We start from the raw sequence: 14,997 nt of genomic DNA, 5'->3' as shown, positions 1-14,997 counted from the left end.
AAAATTATGAAAATTTAAATTTTAAAAAATATGTCACGAGACGAATCCAACAGAATTTGTACTTTTTTATATAAAAATTAGGGTTAAAATATGGTTAAATTTCAATTAGAACATATGGTCAAACTAGATCATATATATATCTTAATAAAGCTAAACCAACCTAGTTTATTTCAAATGAAGAGAATGTATCCTAATAGCACGGAAAACGTTAATTATAAAAAAAATAGCAAGAAAAACGTCAAATAGTAGTAATAGTAATAAAATGTTAACTAATAATCACATAGTACTCTTATATTGTAGGATAATTTTTTTATAAAACAAAAATATTGTATGAACAAAAAAGACAAAATAATGATGTTAAGGTAATCTTTGTTAACAAACCCTAAAACCCTAATCTTTCTATGTCTAACATCAATATTTACATCACGCAAGATTGGAAATACAAAAAGGGTTAAAGGGGTGTGTCTCAAAATAATTAAGTTTAGTTGAGGCATATGGCAGGCAAGACAATAGACATATCACGTAACACATCGTAATCTCTCTCTTAGGAGTTAGTAGGATACAACAAGGAGTATTAGTTAGGTGTTACCTGAGGATGTACTTTATTAACTGCTACTAATCGAGATTCTAACACGTAATCAGTCAATTATGAATTATGTGATTCTTAATTTTGATTGTACACTTAGGCACTAATTATTGCCGCATCTTTCTAATTTCTATAAGGTCGTTATTCGAAATTTTGTGTTTCTGCATAATGGTGATATAAAAAAAAGGAAAACAAGTGTTGGACTAGTGACCATTTTGTCTACTAGTTTTAATTAGTTTTATTTAAGACGAGTTTGATTGTCGTTAGGTATAAATTTAATTATTACTTGTAAATGTGATGAGAAAAAGTATTAGAGTTATACTATATTTAGAGGTTTAATATGTCTGAAAAAACTAAAGTATTCTTTCCGTCCCTTTGTCAAATAAAGTAATGTTGTACTTATTTTATACAAATTATTAAAAAAGACGGACTAATTTTAATATAAAAATAGACCTAATCACTAAATGAATTAAACTAGTCACTAAAAGAAATCAAACTAGTCATTATTGTGCTAAATCTGTTTTTAATATAAAACTTGTCATTGCCTAGTTTTAATTTAAAAGTAGACGATCTCTTACAAGAATAACTCCTTATTTTATTGGAGTTCATGGAGTATTTATTTGGACTCTCGAAAATAATAAGTGTTGCACTTATTCGGAATGGAGAAAGTAAATTTTTTTGGATACGGAATTACAAGAGAAAGAATGAGAAAAAGTAAGTGTTATTTATGACTTAATTGAAATCTTGTGAATGGCATAAGGCTAACGTTGAATACACATATCTCTCAATATATAAATGTTTTTGATGTGATTCAAATTGGACGTGATAGCTTGTTCAAATATCTTTCCAACGATAGGTCATATGCCCAATCCCGCTGAGAAACGAGAAAGTTATGACTGTTTTACGAAGAACTGACAAAAATGTTCGTTTCGTCTCGGCCCGATCGGGCGGTGCGCCGGTTGTGCCCTACACGCGTTTTTCGGCATTTTTTCGTTTTTGAGTTATCTTTTAGGGTTTGTACGGGGTTCCTTATGTTATAAAAGGGCTTTCTGGTGTTCATTATTATTGACACAACTTATGAAACACTTTTAGCCTCTAAAATTTAGGACTCCTTGTATTATTCTCTCTGGTTTTTCTCCATTATAGAGAAGAAGCTCTAATCCCCCACCTGTGGACGTAGGTCACATTTGACTGAACCACGTAAATCCTTGTGTTCTTTGTTTATTCATCTTTATTGTTTCTCACCTTTATTATTTCATTGAACTACAACACTCTATTTCCTAACATGAAGGATATTAATTTTGTCATTTTTTATATATATATATGATGACTACACACGAGGGAACGAAATGGAGCGGAATTTAGAGAATTTTGTATATTAATCTCAATATATGTGGCAAACGAAGGAGAGGAATTAGGAATATACATTGACGGTACCACATTACTTGATAAACACCCTGGGGTATGGAATCTCGTTACATATGGATGGTGCTTCACGTCTAGCTATTCTAATAGAGGTATTCTTGGACTAGTTGGTGTCTTGGTTAATCACTTGTATCTTAAAAAACTAAGAAAAAAACATCCACTCATTCCTCTCTAGTCTCTACAAAAGGAATGTTAATTGAATTTTGTGATCTATCGTTCACTATATATCAATCTTAACCACTATAGATTAAAACATCTTTGGTAATGAGCTTACTTTGCGATAGTACGTCAATAGGCTTTGGCTTTGTGTACTGCATGCATTGACAAGGCCATCTTAAATGACGTCGATTGGGGGCTCTATGCTAAATGACCTTTGAGAAATGCAAAACCATATGTTTATATTCAAGTATGAGACGTGTATTAGTTCATCCACCAAGAATATATATATATATATATATATATATATATATATATATATATATATATATATATATAAATATATATATATATATATATTAACTTAATTAAATTACCATGCATGACTTTCAATTATACATAAAATATTAAATTGTCATCTTATCATAATATAACAAGTCATTCTTAGCAAAAACAGTAAATCATCATTAATTCATTATATTAGTTGATTGCATATCAAAATGTTGTGGTAAAATTGGTACCATGCAAGCTACGTTTTTACCTTTTATACTTGTGAAAATATGCTAAGAGGAATAGAGGATATTGTAAGTTAATGATGCTTTTGAATGGAGTGTGTAACAATCAAGTAGGGTTTTCATTTTTCAATCAACAAAAGAATTAAAAGCTTATCATAATACATAAATATAAATTTAGAAAACTATATTGAGTTTATTTAGTACTAGAAAAACTTAATTAACGCTAATAGAATGTTAGATATGATGTAATTTAAGCTCTAACATGAAACCAAGCTACACCAATAGCAAATTAGCATTAAACAAATGATCAACTCAAAAATAAAGTTTACTGACTTGAAAAGTTTTAGTAAAACATATGCAATAGGACTTATGTAATTTATTGGTGTAAGAAATTTTCTATTTTACGTCATGACTTTTGTATGTATTCCAATATTCCATTACTGATTTTAATTTAATCATTAAAACAATAAAATATTATGGGTTCTTGCATCTTGTTTTCCAGAATTCATTCTTTTAATTATTTCTTAGATGTAATACTATATGTGGGGTACGTAGCTGGGTAGGTTATGTTCTTTGAGCATGTGCCTATATAGAAGTATTATGTAATAATATCAATTTTTCAAACGTATGCATGGACTCAATTATGTAATTATCAGCAATGGTATATCATATATGTATATAGACCAATTATAGGTTTGAATACCATAAACTCATGGACTCAATAATTCCCGTTGATAACATTAATCTTAAAAAGATGAAATGGTTCAAGGGCTTGCATGATAGGGAACAGAGAATCAAGGTTGGTCTAATGGTTGTAACACCCTCCTTTTACGCTTGTGATAGGGTTTCGATTCTCACCCTTGAAAAAAGGATCTCCAATTTTCCGCCTTTCTTGCAAGAGAATTCTCCTACTTTAAAAAAAATGCATGATTGGGAACCCATATTAAAACTTTAAAAGCATGAACGCTAAATAGCACAAATCATAGCACTTCAAGCTTGTTTTCTTCAAATAAAACAAAATATTTAATAATATTTAAAAGGAAAAATGGTCAAGAATAAGTCAACCTTTAAGCCATTAGCTAACAACAAGTTCACCTTTTGATTATCCTTGAATAAGTCAACTTTTAATACCAATCTATTTTTAACAAGTCCTTGTCTGTTATTAACACATTTAACCGCTTAAACATGATATGTGTAACTCTTCAAAGGAATGAGAGAGAAAACAAAAAGAAATTAAAAATTACATAAAAAGAAGAAAAAAAAAGAAAAAAGTCAGATTATTTGCAATTTAACTTGTTTAAAAATCTATACTAATATATTAAAAGGCGTGCCTAAAGAAGGAACGGTGCCATGTGACGCTCTCCCTAAGGGGATTTTACTCCATGTAATTCACAACAATAAAAAAAAGTTAGAAATTGCATGGTATAGGATTTAGGGCTGGCAATCAGGTCGGGTTGGGTCAATTTCAGGTCGACCTGCTTTATATTTCAGGTCGAAAACCTCAACCCAAACCCGACCTGATTTATATTTCAGGTTGAAAATGTCAACCCAAACCCGACCTTATATATTTCGGGTTGACCCGAAACCAACCCAAAATGACCTGAAATAAGAATCTAACTAAAATACTGCCAACTTAATTCGCAAAGCACTTATAGATGTAAAAGTTAAAGTTTTTTTGAGAGAAGTCTCTAGTCTCTGTCTCTCTCTACTCTAGGGTTTTGATTTTTCAACCTTTGATTATTGTAATTGTACAACGACACAGTAATAAAACGCTTAGCCTTATTAGGGTTATTGACTTATTGGACTTGTCCCAATATTATAAGAAAGTTTATGTTATTTTTATTTCAGGTCATTTCAGGTTGTTTTCAGGTTCAAAAGTTCAACCTGAACCTAACCCATTATATTTTCAGGTCAGGTTGGGTCGACCCATTTTTTTTTTTCGGGTCGAAAATCTCAACCCAAACCCGGAATTTTCAGGTCAATTTCAGGTCGGGTTATCAGGTTGGGTCAGTTTTTGCCAGCCCTAATAGGATTTGATCTCGAGACCTCAAGAACATATACTAAATTATTAACCATTAGACCAAATAACATTTAGTATTATCATCTTAAAGTATAATATTAATGAATGAAAATTTTCCTTACCCGAGGCATAGCCCGGGCCTAATAACTAGTGATAAGTTACAAGTTGACTTATTTAGAAAATAATCAAAAAATGACTTGTTTTTAACAGATGGGACAAAGATTAACTATTATTGACAATTATTCCTATTTAAAGTTCTAATGAGGTTAAACACGTGGCTTACGGATTCTCTCTCTAGTTTTCTAGAGAGAGTTTTTTCCCTCTAGGTTTTTCCTTGGGAGGATTTTTTCCTAGTCTCTGCGGCTAGGATTTTCACATTTTTAAAGCTTTCTCCTTCCTTCCTTCTTCCTCTTCTTCTTCCTTCATCCTTTTCTTAGGGGCTACCACTGGTGTCTTAACCAGTGGTAAGCCCCGAAAAATCCTATTTATTTGCTTTCAATAAAAGTTCTCATTTTTTAGATGGTGATTTTTTCTACTATGTTGATTGTGTTGGTTTTTGAAGAATTAGGGTTTCACAACTTCTGTAAAATTATGGAAGACTATTGGAGTACGTTCATCCCAAAATTTCCGTATCTACAGATCGTATGCCGAACCAGAGCGAACTCACAGATTGCATTGCTTCAAATGAAGATTTTTATTAAGGCAAAATTAAGTCAAATCTGCGATGTTTACATTTCTAGGGTGATATGTATTTCTATTAGAATTTTATATTTTTCAGAAATGAATTGTAAGTGCCGTTTGGCGAAATATTAATGAAATCCCTTTTCTTTCCGTCAAAAAAAAAAATTCTAATGAAATAAGTTTCATTGTATTGAAAATCATCAGGCGCATTTCAAGTAGTATTGCATTAATGTATTTCGATTTTCTTCTAATAAACATTGATTGAAGACTTGCAGTATTGGTATTGAGTACTGTTTGAATTTAGATGGATAAAGAATATTAAATTAATGTATTTATGATTTGGTAAGTGATGTAGGCACATTTCAAATAAGGTTGACAATCAGGTCGGGTTGGGTCAGATTCAGGTCGACGTGTTTATATAAACAGGACAACACTTTCAAATCCGAACCCAACCCGTTTACCTAAATAGGTTAGAAATTTCCAACACGGACCCAACCTGTTTATAAACGGGTTGATCTGAACCGGATCCGTTTAACCTAATTTTTAAAAACTTATTTTGAGGTTCAAGAATAGGTGGGAAAATTCTCTATAATGAGAATTATGTAAGAAAAAAAAATATATAATTAATTGAGGGTATTTAGCTCCAATAACTTTTCTCAATAGTTTGCTTTTGTAGAGTCTACATGTCACTTCTTCTATTTCTTTAGTACTTGAAACTGCAACAATTACTTACATTTTCAATTATATGAATTAGGCAAATTTATGAGTTTCTTCTTCCCACTTTCTCTTTCTCACAATCTATCTATTTGTAAGTCTGGCTTTACAATTAATTTAAACGGGTTAGGCGGGTTAGTTTCAGGTTGAAAATTTCAACCTGAGCCTAAACTGTTTAGTTTTCAGGTTGGCTCATTTAGTTAAATGGGTCGAAAACTTCAATTAGAACCTGTTTATATCGGGTTAGGTTTCGATCGGGTTCTCAAGTTGTGTCAACTTTTATCAGTCCTAATTTCAAGTAGTATTACATTATTATTGCATTTGGATTTAATTTCTTCTTAATGAACATGACCGAAGACTTGCAATATTAGTAATGAGTGGTGTTTGAATTTAGATGGATAATGAACATTGATAGAAGACTTGCGCATTTTGAGTTTCTTCTATTTGTCAAAGTTATTTTCATATGTAATATCTTGTCCCTGAGTTAACATTGGAAAATCTAGGACATTCTAATGATGCACATTGCACATGATGGATTGGACATACACATGGTTGAAAATTAATTTTGATGTAAATTTGTTTAAAGGGAAATTTCCTCAGGTACCCTGAGGTTTGACGTAATTCTCAAATTACCCCTCACATTTGGGAAATTCCCCAGATACCCCCGAACTTTGACTTTGTGCTCCAAATACCCTTACTATTGACGGAAACCTAACGTCGTTAGGATTTCTTTCTCTTTTTCCTCTCCATCTTCATCTTCTTCATCTTTTCTCCCATAATCCTCCATTAATAACACCTTAAACCTTCAATTTTCTCCCTCTTCTTCCACCTACATGTCTCTATCTCTCTCCTTCCCATCTTCATCTTGTGAATTTCCCCCATTTTTTTTATGATGGTGAAGTTAATTCTCTCTCCTTGTTAATTTTTCCCAAATTAATGATAGTTATTGTTGAAGGTGCCATGAGAATTTCTGGGGTTTATAAATTGGTTTTACACACCATTTTCAGTTTAGGAGAGAGAGAGATGAAGAAGATAGAGAAGAGGGGTTGAAAAAGGATTGATGGGAGACATAAGCATGAAGAGAGGTGAAGAAGATGAATATGGGAGGAGAGATAAAGGCATATAGGTGGACGAAGAGAGACAAAATTAAAGGTTTAGGATGTCATTAATGGGGGATGGTGGGAGAAGAGATGAAGAAGATGAAGATGGAAAGGAAAAAGAGAAACAAACCCTAACGGCGTTAGAATTCCGTCAATAGTAAGGGTATTTTGAGCACAAAATCAAAGTTCGGGGGTATCTGGGGAATTTTTCAAATGTGAGGGATAATTTGGAAATTACGTCAAATCTCAGGGGTACCTGAGGAAATTTCCCAATTTGTTTAAATGTCATTCTTGTTACCTCAAAAGATTCTTAAAGAACTCTCTTTGTTGTGACATTAATTAGTCAATAAATTATTCAATATTCAAAAAGTTTTGAATCCCTCAATCAGACAATCACAGAACATATAAGTCAATTCAAAAATCAATCAAATGAACAAAATCTATTTAATTTACAGAACGAAAATAAATGGGTAAATTCCAATTTCCAAATCAAAAAATGTTCGTGACACACACAACTAGACATCCAAACAATAACAAGAGTACCAATACCTCAAAGCAATGGACTTCAAACAATTCAAAAGCAAATGAAAGTCAAATTGGCAAAAGAACTCCTTGGGTGATCATTTATGATAGATAGACCTTTTGTTAGGAGTCGTGTATGATAGTCCTAATTATAATCCACAAAAGAAAACTGATGACCTTCTAGTATATTTTGAATAGCATCGCAAAATTTGAAATTATAAAATTGATTACTCATCGTATACTTGTTATTTATTGTTTATTAAAGCAACGTTCATAGTTGAATTCTGGTTATAATAAGAGATGATGAGGTGTTAAGATTACTAATTCGATAGAGAAAAAAGTGTCTATGTTGAGAAACATATCAAATGTAGAATTATATTTTTTCCAATTTAACTTATAATAACTAATAAGGATAATAGTTTGTTACGAATATCTATTAAAATACGCAAAATATTAAGAAACTACTTCTTATAACCAAAATTTCCCAAAAACACTACCTTTTTTTAATTTATTTATTTTTTCAAAAACTACCTTATATAACAAATTTCTTTCAATATACTACCCTTTTATTTTTATAGTCAATATTATGGTTTTTTCACCAGGTACCCCTGATGTTTCTTAATATTCACCTAGTACCCTCGTGTTATCCAATATTCACTTGGTACCCTCGCGTTTTCCAAAAATCCTAATTTTAGCTTTAGTTTTTGGGTTTTTTGTCACAAACTACCTAAACTTTTAGCCACTTTGTGACAAACTACCTTAATTATACAAAACCGTTGTTGACCCATACCTTGATGGTTTTGGGGGAGTTGACCACGGTTTTATACGGATTTTTATGCATATTTTTATACAAATACGTATTCTTATACGTATTTTAGTATTTATATGTATTTTTATGCGTATTTTTATACAAATACATATTTTATACAAAAATACGTATAACTATTTTTTTTAATGACACGTAAATCGAGGCTATCTGGGAATGCAAATCAGGTCATTTTTTGCAAATTCCGACCTCGAAACGGACCTTTTAAGGGTGGGTTTAAAATGACCAGTAAAACCTTAAACAGGCTTTTTTTTTTTTGACACGTAGATCGATGCGTGCAAATCGAGGCTATCTAGGAACACAGTTCAGGGCTAATCGGGTCGTTTTTTTTTTGCATATTCCGACCTCGAAACGGACCCCTTAAAGGCGGGGTTAAAATGGCCCATAAAACCTTGAACAGGCTATTTTTTCTCCTGACACATAGATCGATATGCGCAAATCGAGGCTATCCGAGAACGCAGTTCGGGACTCATCGGGTCGTTTTTTGTACAATTTTTTAGTTCACTCTTCAAACACAAATTTATAAAATTTCAAAAAAAAAACCTAGTATAGTATATAATTCCTCAATTATTCAATAAATAGGTTTTCCGCTAATAAAGGGCCCATTTTTTAATTTCCGCCCGACACCCATATGCCAGGAACGGCCGTGACTGACTAAAAATGTCTACCTTAACTGATTGATGAGTAGTACTAGTACTAGGAGTTAACTACCCAATAAGGACCTCAACTATGCAAATTTTTTCTAACAAGGACCTCAACAATTTTTTTGATCTACTAAGAACTTCAAATTAACCATGGTTACATTTTCCATCCAATAGGTTACATTTTCCATCCAATTTTATTAACTTTGTTTATGTTTTGTTTAAAAAATTAAAAAGACCCCACCAACTCAATTATTCTTTATCGCTCTCCATCTGCCTCCTAATTTGACGTTAACTCTTTTTTCATAAAACTATGATATTTTTGTCAAATTAGTACTTTAAGATACATTCAACTTTTGTCTTCATTCCGGAAGGTTACAATTGTTCACGTCTATCGGGAAGCCAACCGGGTTGCGGATTACCTCTCAAAGATTGGGCAACATCTCCAAAATCCATCTCAATTAGTTGATGTTCAGTCCGATATGTTTTTCAATTATTTAGTTACTTTAGATAGTTTAGGGTATACTCTTGAAAAAAGAGTTCCCTAAACTTTACTTGTATCGTCTTTTCAAAAAAAAAAAGATAAAATTTTGAAAAATACTGTTATACCAGTATCACCATTTTTTAAAAATGCCCACATTGCGAGAGGATACATTTTAAAATTTGCACTATCAATAGAAAAAATTAGGCTAAAGAGGAAAAGAATTTTAACTTTTAGGATAAATTTTAGATTTGTAAAGATGGTGGATGAGAGCTACGACCTACACAAACATGATATATTTTAAGAGAGAGACAAAGGGTTGGACGGTTGTGTAGGGTCTGATTAGTAATTACCAAATGAATATTTTAAAATATAACTTCTCGCAGTAATTACCAAAGGGTAAAGAATTGAGAGAGATAATTATCGATTCTTTAGAGTTATTCTGAGACAATTACTCTAAGAATATATAAGATGTAAATAGAGGTGAATATATAACATTAGCTAAAGGGCTTATATGGTCAATGAAGATTTATTAAATACTTATAAGTAGTCCAAATTTTAAGAAATACTCATATGATTAAAGAAAATCTTTGAAAATACACACATGTGATAATTTTTTAAAATATGTTCATGTGATTAAATAATGTATCTTAAAGTACCAATCTGATAAAAATACTCATAGTTTTATGGAAAAAAAAGTTAAAGTCAAATTAAGAGGAATATGGAATGAGATAAAGAATAATTGAGTTGGTGGGGCCATTTCAATTTTTGAAAACAAAAAGAAAACAAAGTTAATAATATTGGATGGAAAATGTAACCATAGTAGATATGAGGTCCTTAGTAGATCAAAAAAATTGTTGAGGTCCTTGTTGGAAAAAACTCTCATACTTTAGGTCCTTACTAGGTAGTTAACTCCTAGTACTAGTACGCGTCACCAACTACACGAGTGAGATAGAGAGACTGTGGTAGTAGTCGGTAGTCCTATAAATTACAAACACATTCTACCCACAAGCTTTTTCAATTCACAAGCCTTTGTCTTGGCATCTTTGTACAAAAAAAAAAACCTTTCTTTTCTTTTTGAGTTTTTTCCCAGAATTATACTAGATCTTTGCTTCTTATTTCTTCTTCAATTGAACCCTTTTGAGGTAATACATTCCTCTGAATTATTCAAAAATTGGGTCTTTTTTTAATTACTTTCTTTTATAATCTAATTATGGATCAATTATCACTATTTATTTAATGTATTTCAATTTTCTCTTTGCTTTATGAATTCCAATTTGTCTGCTTTTTTTTTTCATCTATAATTCTATGTTGTTTATCGTTAAAAACAAGAAGAAATTTGTGTTGTTATTATATACATTATTGCTGATTTTTTTTTAATCTTTAATGTCTTTTCTTCTTGATTGTTTGTGACCCTATATTAATCATATGATAGAATATGTGAATATTCAGAAAATATTCTCTAGAAATAAGGATTTCTATTAATATATTTATGCATGAAGTATTCAACTATTTGTTGCATGTTATGCTTTTTCAATGTGTATAATTTACTATTTGCTATTTTGCTATGCCTTATTTCACCGAAAAAAAAAAATGTGTATAATTTAATTAAGCTGCTAAATTGTTCATAATTTTGCTAAATGAGTACTGCATCTTCTATAAGCTAAGTTTGTTCTTAAGTTGAAGCTTATATGTGATTATTATGGTGTCTGTTGGAAAAACGAGATCCGACCCGGTTACTGAGATGCCTAAAAACGTTGAACCCGGACTTGATTTCTTCCTGAACCCGAATCAGAGTGTACGTAGTCCGGTCCAGCCCGGCCTAAACTGATTCCTCGTGACCCGGACTGTGTCATTATCCCGGGAAAATGTTTGAGTAACTCTTAGGGTTGCCAACCCTTTTAGGCCTGTTTTCTCCAGTTTATTTTCAGTTCAGTTCAGCTTTGGACAATACTTTTACTCTCACATATCACTATTCATTTCATTTCAATTCAGTTCAGTTCAGCTGTTTTATGCCGGAGAGAACAGACCCTTAGCGACACATTAGAATAAAATATTAATATGTACCTAATTTATGAGGAGAGAAGAGATATAAAAATAATGTTTTGATGTATTCCTAATCAATGAAAATTCAATAATAAGAGGGTTGGCAACCCTTAAAGTCACTCAATCAATCTCCATTATCCCGGCATAAGATGGATTAAGACTTGCATTTGTTGTCCCCTACATGATAATGACTCAAACCTGTATATACAAGTAACTAATATTTACCTGTCCAAGTCTAATTATCATGTTTGGAGATATTTCTAATTCTTAGTTTTAAAATTGGGCAAGATACTTTTAAGAGAGTGATTGATTATGATATGCAACATGCCTAAATGAAGCAAAGTCTATTTCATCTTCTGTATCATTTGATGTGCATTTTGACAAGGAATTATTGTATATGTTGTGACATTGTTTCATTTGAAGAACTCGTACGATAACATTATTGTGTTTTGTAGTACTTCTTCGGCTCAGAAAATAGTGGAACAATTGCTTTAAGTAAAAATTCTGAAAACTTTATATTTTGAAAAATAATGTGGAAACAAATCCAATCAGATCCCACATGAGAATGTTTTGATTTCTGCAAGTGTTAGCTAGCACTTAACTGTAAATGAAGAGAGTAAAGCAAGTTGGTATTTAAGTTAATATTTGATCCAACTTTTGTTATATCCTGTTAAATTCTTCATTAAGCCTACGTACATACTCGTAGACCCCATAGAGACGTAGGCGGATGTATCAATAATGATATTTGGTTGTCAAATTTAGGAATTACATTTAAAAAAAATTCAAATTTAAATCTAAGAAAATGATACAATTTAATAAAGCAATATAATCCATAGAAGTATTCAGAAATTGACATTTCAAGAAAAAAAAACTATCTCTGATGCGTCAAATGTACTACGCCAAGGATGAAAAATAGCCACATAGAAGCTCAGGACATTGACTGTTGTGTTTTGTCCCTGGTTTCAAAGTAGCTGAAACAATAAGTTTGAGAAATAACATTGTTGTTTGATTTATATATATGCTAAGAATCATTTTTATGTGCATTTGGATGCACTATCTTTGTTATAAAATGTTTCAGATGTTAGCCTCTTAAGAGTGTTTCCTGTTTCTATTTTAATCTGGTCTCAAATATTAATCCCACTTGTACTAATCTATCTATTATCTATTAGTCTTTCAGCCTTAAAGACTTCTATTCTGTTCTGTTGATATGTTCAGACTACACTAAGATTTTGATGCAATCAAAGTTTCGATTGATTAAGTATTTCTTTATTGTTAAATGTTGTGCTTGATAGCAATGCGCTGACAAAACCTTCTGGCTGCTAGATTTTTGCAGGTGAATTATTAACGCTGCACGCCACTAAATTCCTGATCTTTGTTCAGATCATCCATCGAATAATCAGTCTTTCTCGACTTTTGGAACTCTCAGATTTAACAAAAGAAATAGGGAATGCTGCAAGATGTGCATGATATCCAAGGATTCTCTGTCCAAACCCACTTTGTTTAGAGCTCTACTTGAACTACCTTTATCAACCATCGACAAGAACAAAGATATCATCTGCAGTTCCCGATACATTGAGCTCTACATGCCCACTGTTGCCAGGAATGTCAAAGACTATCTTGTTTCTACATATGAGCTCTGCGAAGATGGTTGACTGATTCTTGACATTGCATTTAGTAGAATAGTAAAGAAGGATTAGATATTTCTCTGTGAATATTATTAATCTATCAGCAGTCTTTAGATGGCGGAAAACAAAGTCACCATCTTGATGCAGCGATATGAGCTGGGAAAGCTACTGGGACAGGGTACGTTTGCAAAGGTGTACTTTGCTAGAAACATCAAAAGTGATGCAAGTTCTGCAATCAAAATAGTTGACAAGGAGACTGTTTTGAAGGTTGGAATGATTGAGCAAATTAAGCGAGAGATTTCTGTTATGCGACTTGTGAAACACCCTAATGTGGTGCAGTTGTATGAGGTTATGGCTAGCAAAGCTAAGATCTACTTTGTCATGGAATATGTCAGAGGAGGCGAGCTTTTTAACAAGGTTGCCAAAGGCAAGTTGAAGGAGAATATTGCAAGAAAGTACTTCCAACAGTTAATCTCAGCAGTAGATTACTGTCATAGTAGGGGTGTTTACCATCGTGATCTGAAGCCAGAAAACCTGCTTTTAGATGAAGATGAAAACCTTAAGGTAACGGATTTTGGGCTGAGTGCTTTTGCTGATACCCGAAAGCAAGATGGTTTGCTTCACACCACCTGTGGGACCCCTGCCTATGTTGCTCCGGAGGTTATTCGCAGGCATGGTTATGACGGAGCAAAAGCAGATATCTGGTCATGTGGGGTGATCTTGTTTGTGCTGTTAGCGGGATACCTCCCGTTTCAGGATTCCAACTTAATGGAAATGTACCGAAAGATTGGGAAGGCAGAGTATAAATTCCCGAATTGGATTCCATCAGATGCACGGCGATTGCTCTTCAAGATCTTGGATCCGAACCCTAGGACACGGATCTCAACAGCAAAGATTTTGCAGAATTCTTGGTTCCGGAAAGGGTTTGATTCTAAACTCTTACAAGTTAGTCCTGTAATAAATGATATGAAGCCTGACGTGCTAGATATTGATGCTATCTTTGGCCCTTCTGACAACATAGAAGCGAAACAAGAAGATGCTCAACCATGTTATAACTTGAATGCATTTGATATCATCTCTTTCTCCGAAGGGTTTGATCTTTCTGGTTTATTCGAGGAGAAGAGCCAGAAAAAGGATGTTAGATTTTCAGCCTGTCAGACTGCTTCAACAATCATATCAAAGCTTGAGGAAGTAGCTAAGAAGTTAAAACTGAAGGTCAAGAAAAAAGATGGAGGGCTCATGAGATTTGAAGGGTGTAAAGAAGGGAGGAAAGGGGTTTTATCTTTCGATGCTGAAATTTTCGAGGTTACTCCAACCTTCCATATGGTCGAATTGAAGAAGCGTGGTGGCGATTCGTTGGAGTATCAGAAGGTTGTGAAGAAGGAAATGAGACCAGCTCTCAAGGATATTCTTTGGACTTGGCAAGGTGAGCAAGAAGCACAAACTTCCTCAGGCTAATAGTAGTTGTAAATTTTTTGTTTATGATATGCTTAGTAATGTAGTAGCTGAAGAAAAGGGTTAAATCTCCCATTATGTGTGTTATTCTTATGAGTTTCCTGTGGTAATATGTTTTTTAACTGTAAACATGTAATTCCATTTGTATGATAATCTGAAAGATGAATATTTCTGGTTCGATTGTGAAACCGAACTCAAGCTTAA

At 32.6% G+C, this 14,997-nt stretch overlaps 1 protein-coding gene across 1 annotated transcript; it reads left to right on the top strand.

Annotated features, from left to right (window-relative positions):
• The first annotated feature begins 10,654 nt into the window (after positions 1 to 10,654).
• LOC104898198 (CBL-interacting protein kinase 18) lies at positions 10,655 to 14,971 on the top strand. The gene is made up of 2 exons (XM_010685239.3): positions 10,655 to 10,812; positions 13,037 to 14,971. Exon 2 carries the CDS (start codon positions 13,453 to 13,455, stop codon positions 14,794 to 14,796), a length of 1,344 nt encoding a protein of 447 aa, XP_010683541.2. The 5' UTR covers positions 10,655 to 10,812; positions 13,037 to 13,452; the 3' UTR covers positions 14,797 to 14,971.
• The last annotated feature ends 26 nt before the right edge of the window (positions 14,972 to 14,997 follow it).

Source organism: Beta vulgaris, chromosome 7 (assembly GCF_026745355.1).
Source record: "Beta vulgaris subsp. vulgaris cultivar EL10 chromosome 7, EL10.2, whole genome shotgun sequence".
NCBI classification, from domain to species: domain Eukaryota; kingdom Viridiplantae; phylum Streptophyta; class Magnoliopsida; order Caryophyllales; family Amaranthaceae; genus Beta; species Beta vulgaris.
Note: the sequence above shows the minus strand (reverse complement) of the source record. Positions and strands in the feature narration are given on the sequence as shown.

Excerpts from the sequence above, each read along its gene's own strand:
- LOC104898198 (XM_010685239.3), top strand. The coding sequence starts at position 13,453 with ATGGCGGAAAACAAAGTCACCATCTTGATGCAGCGATATGAGCTGGGA.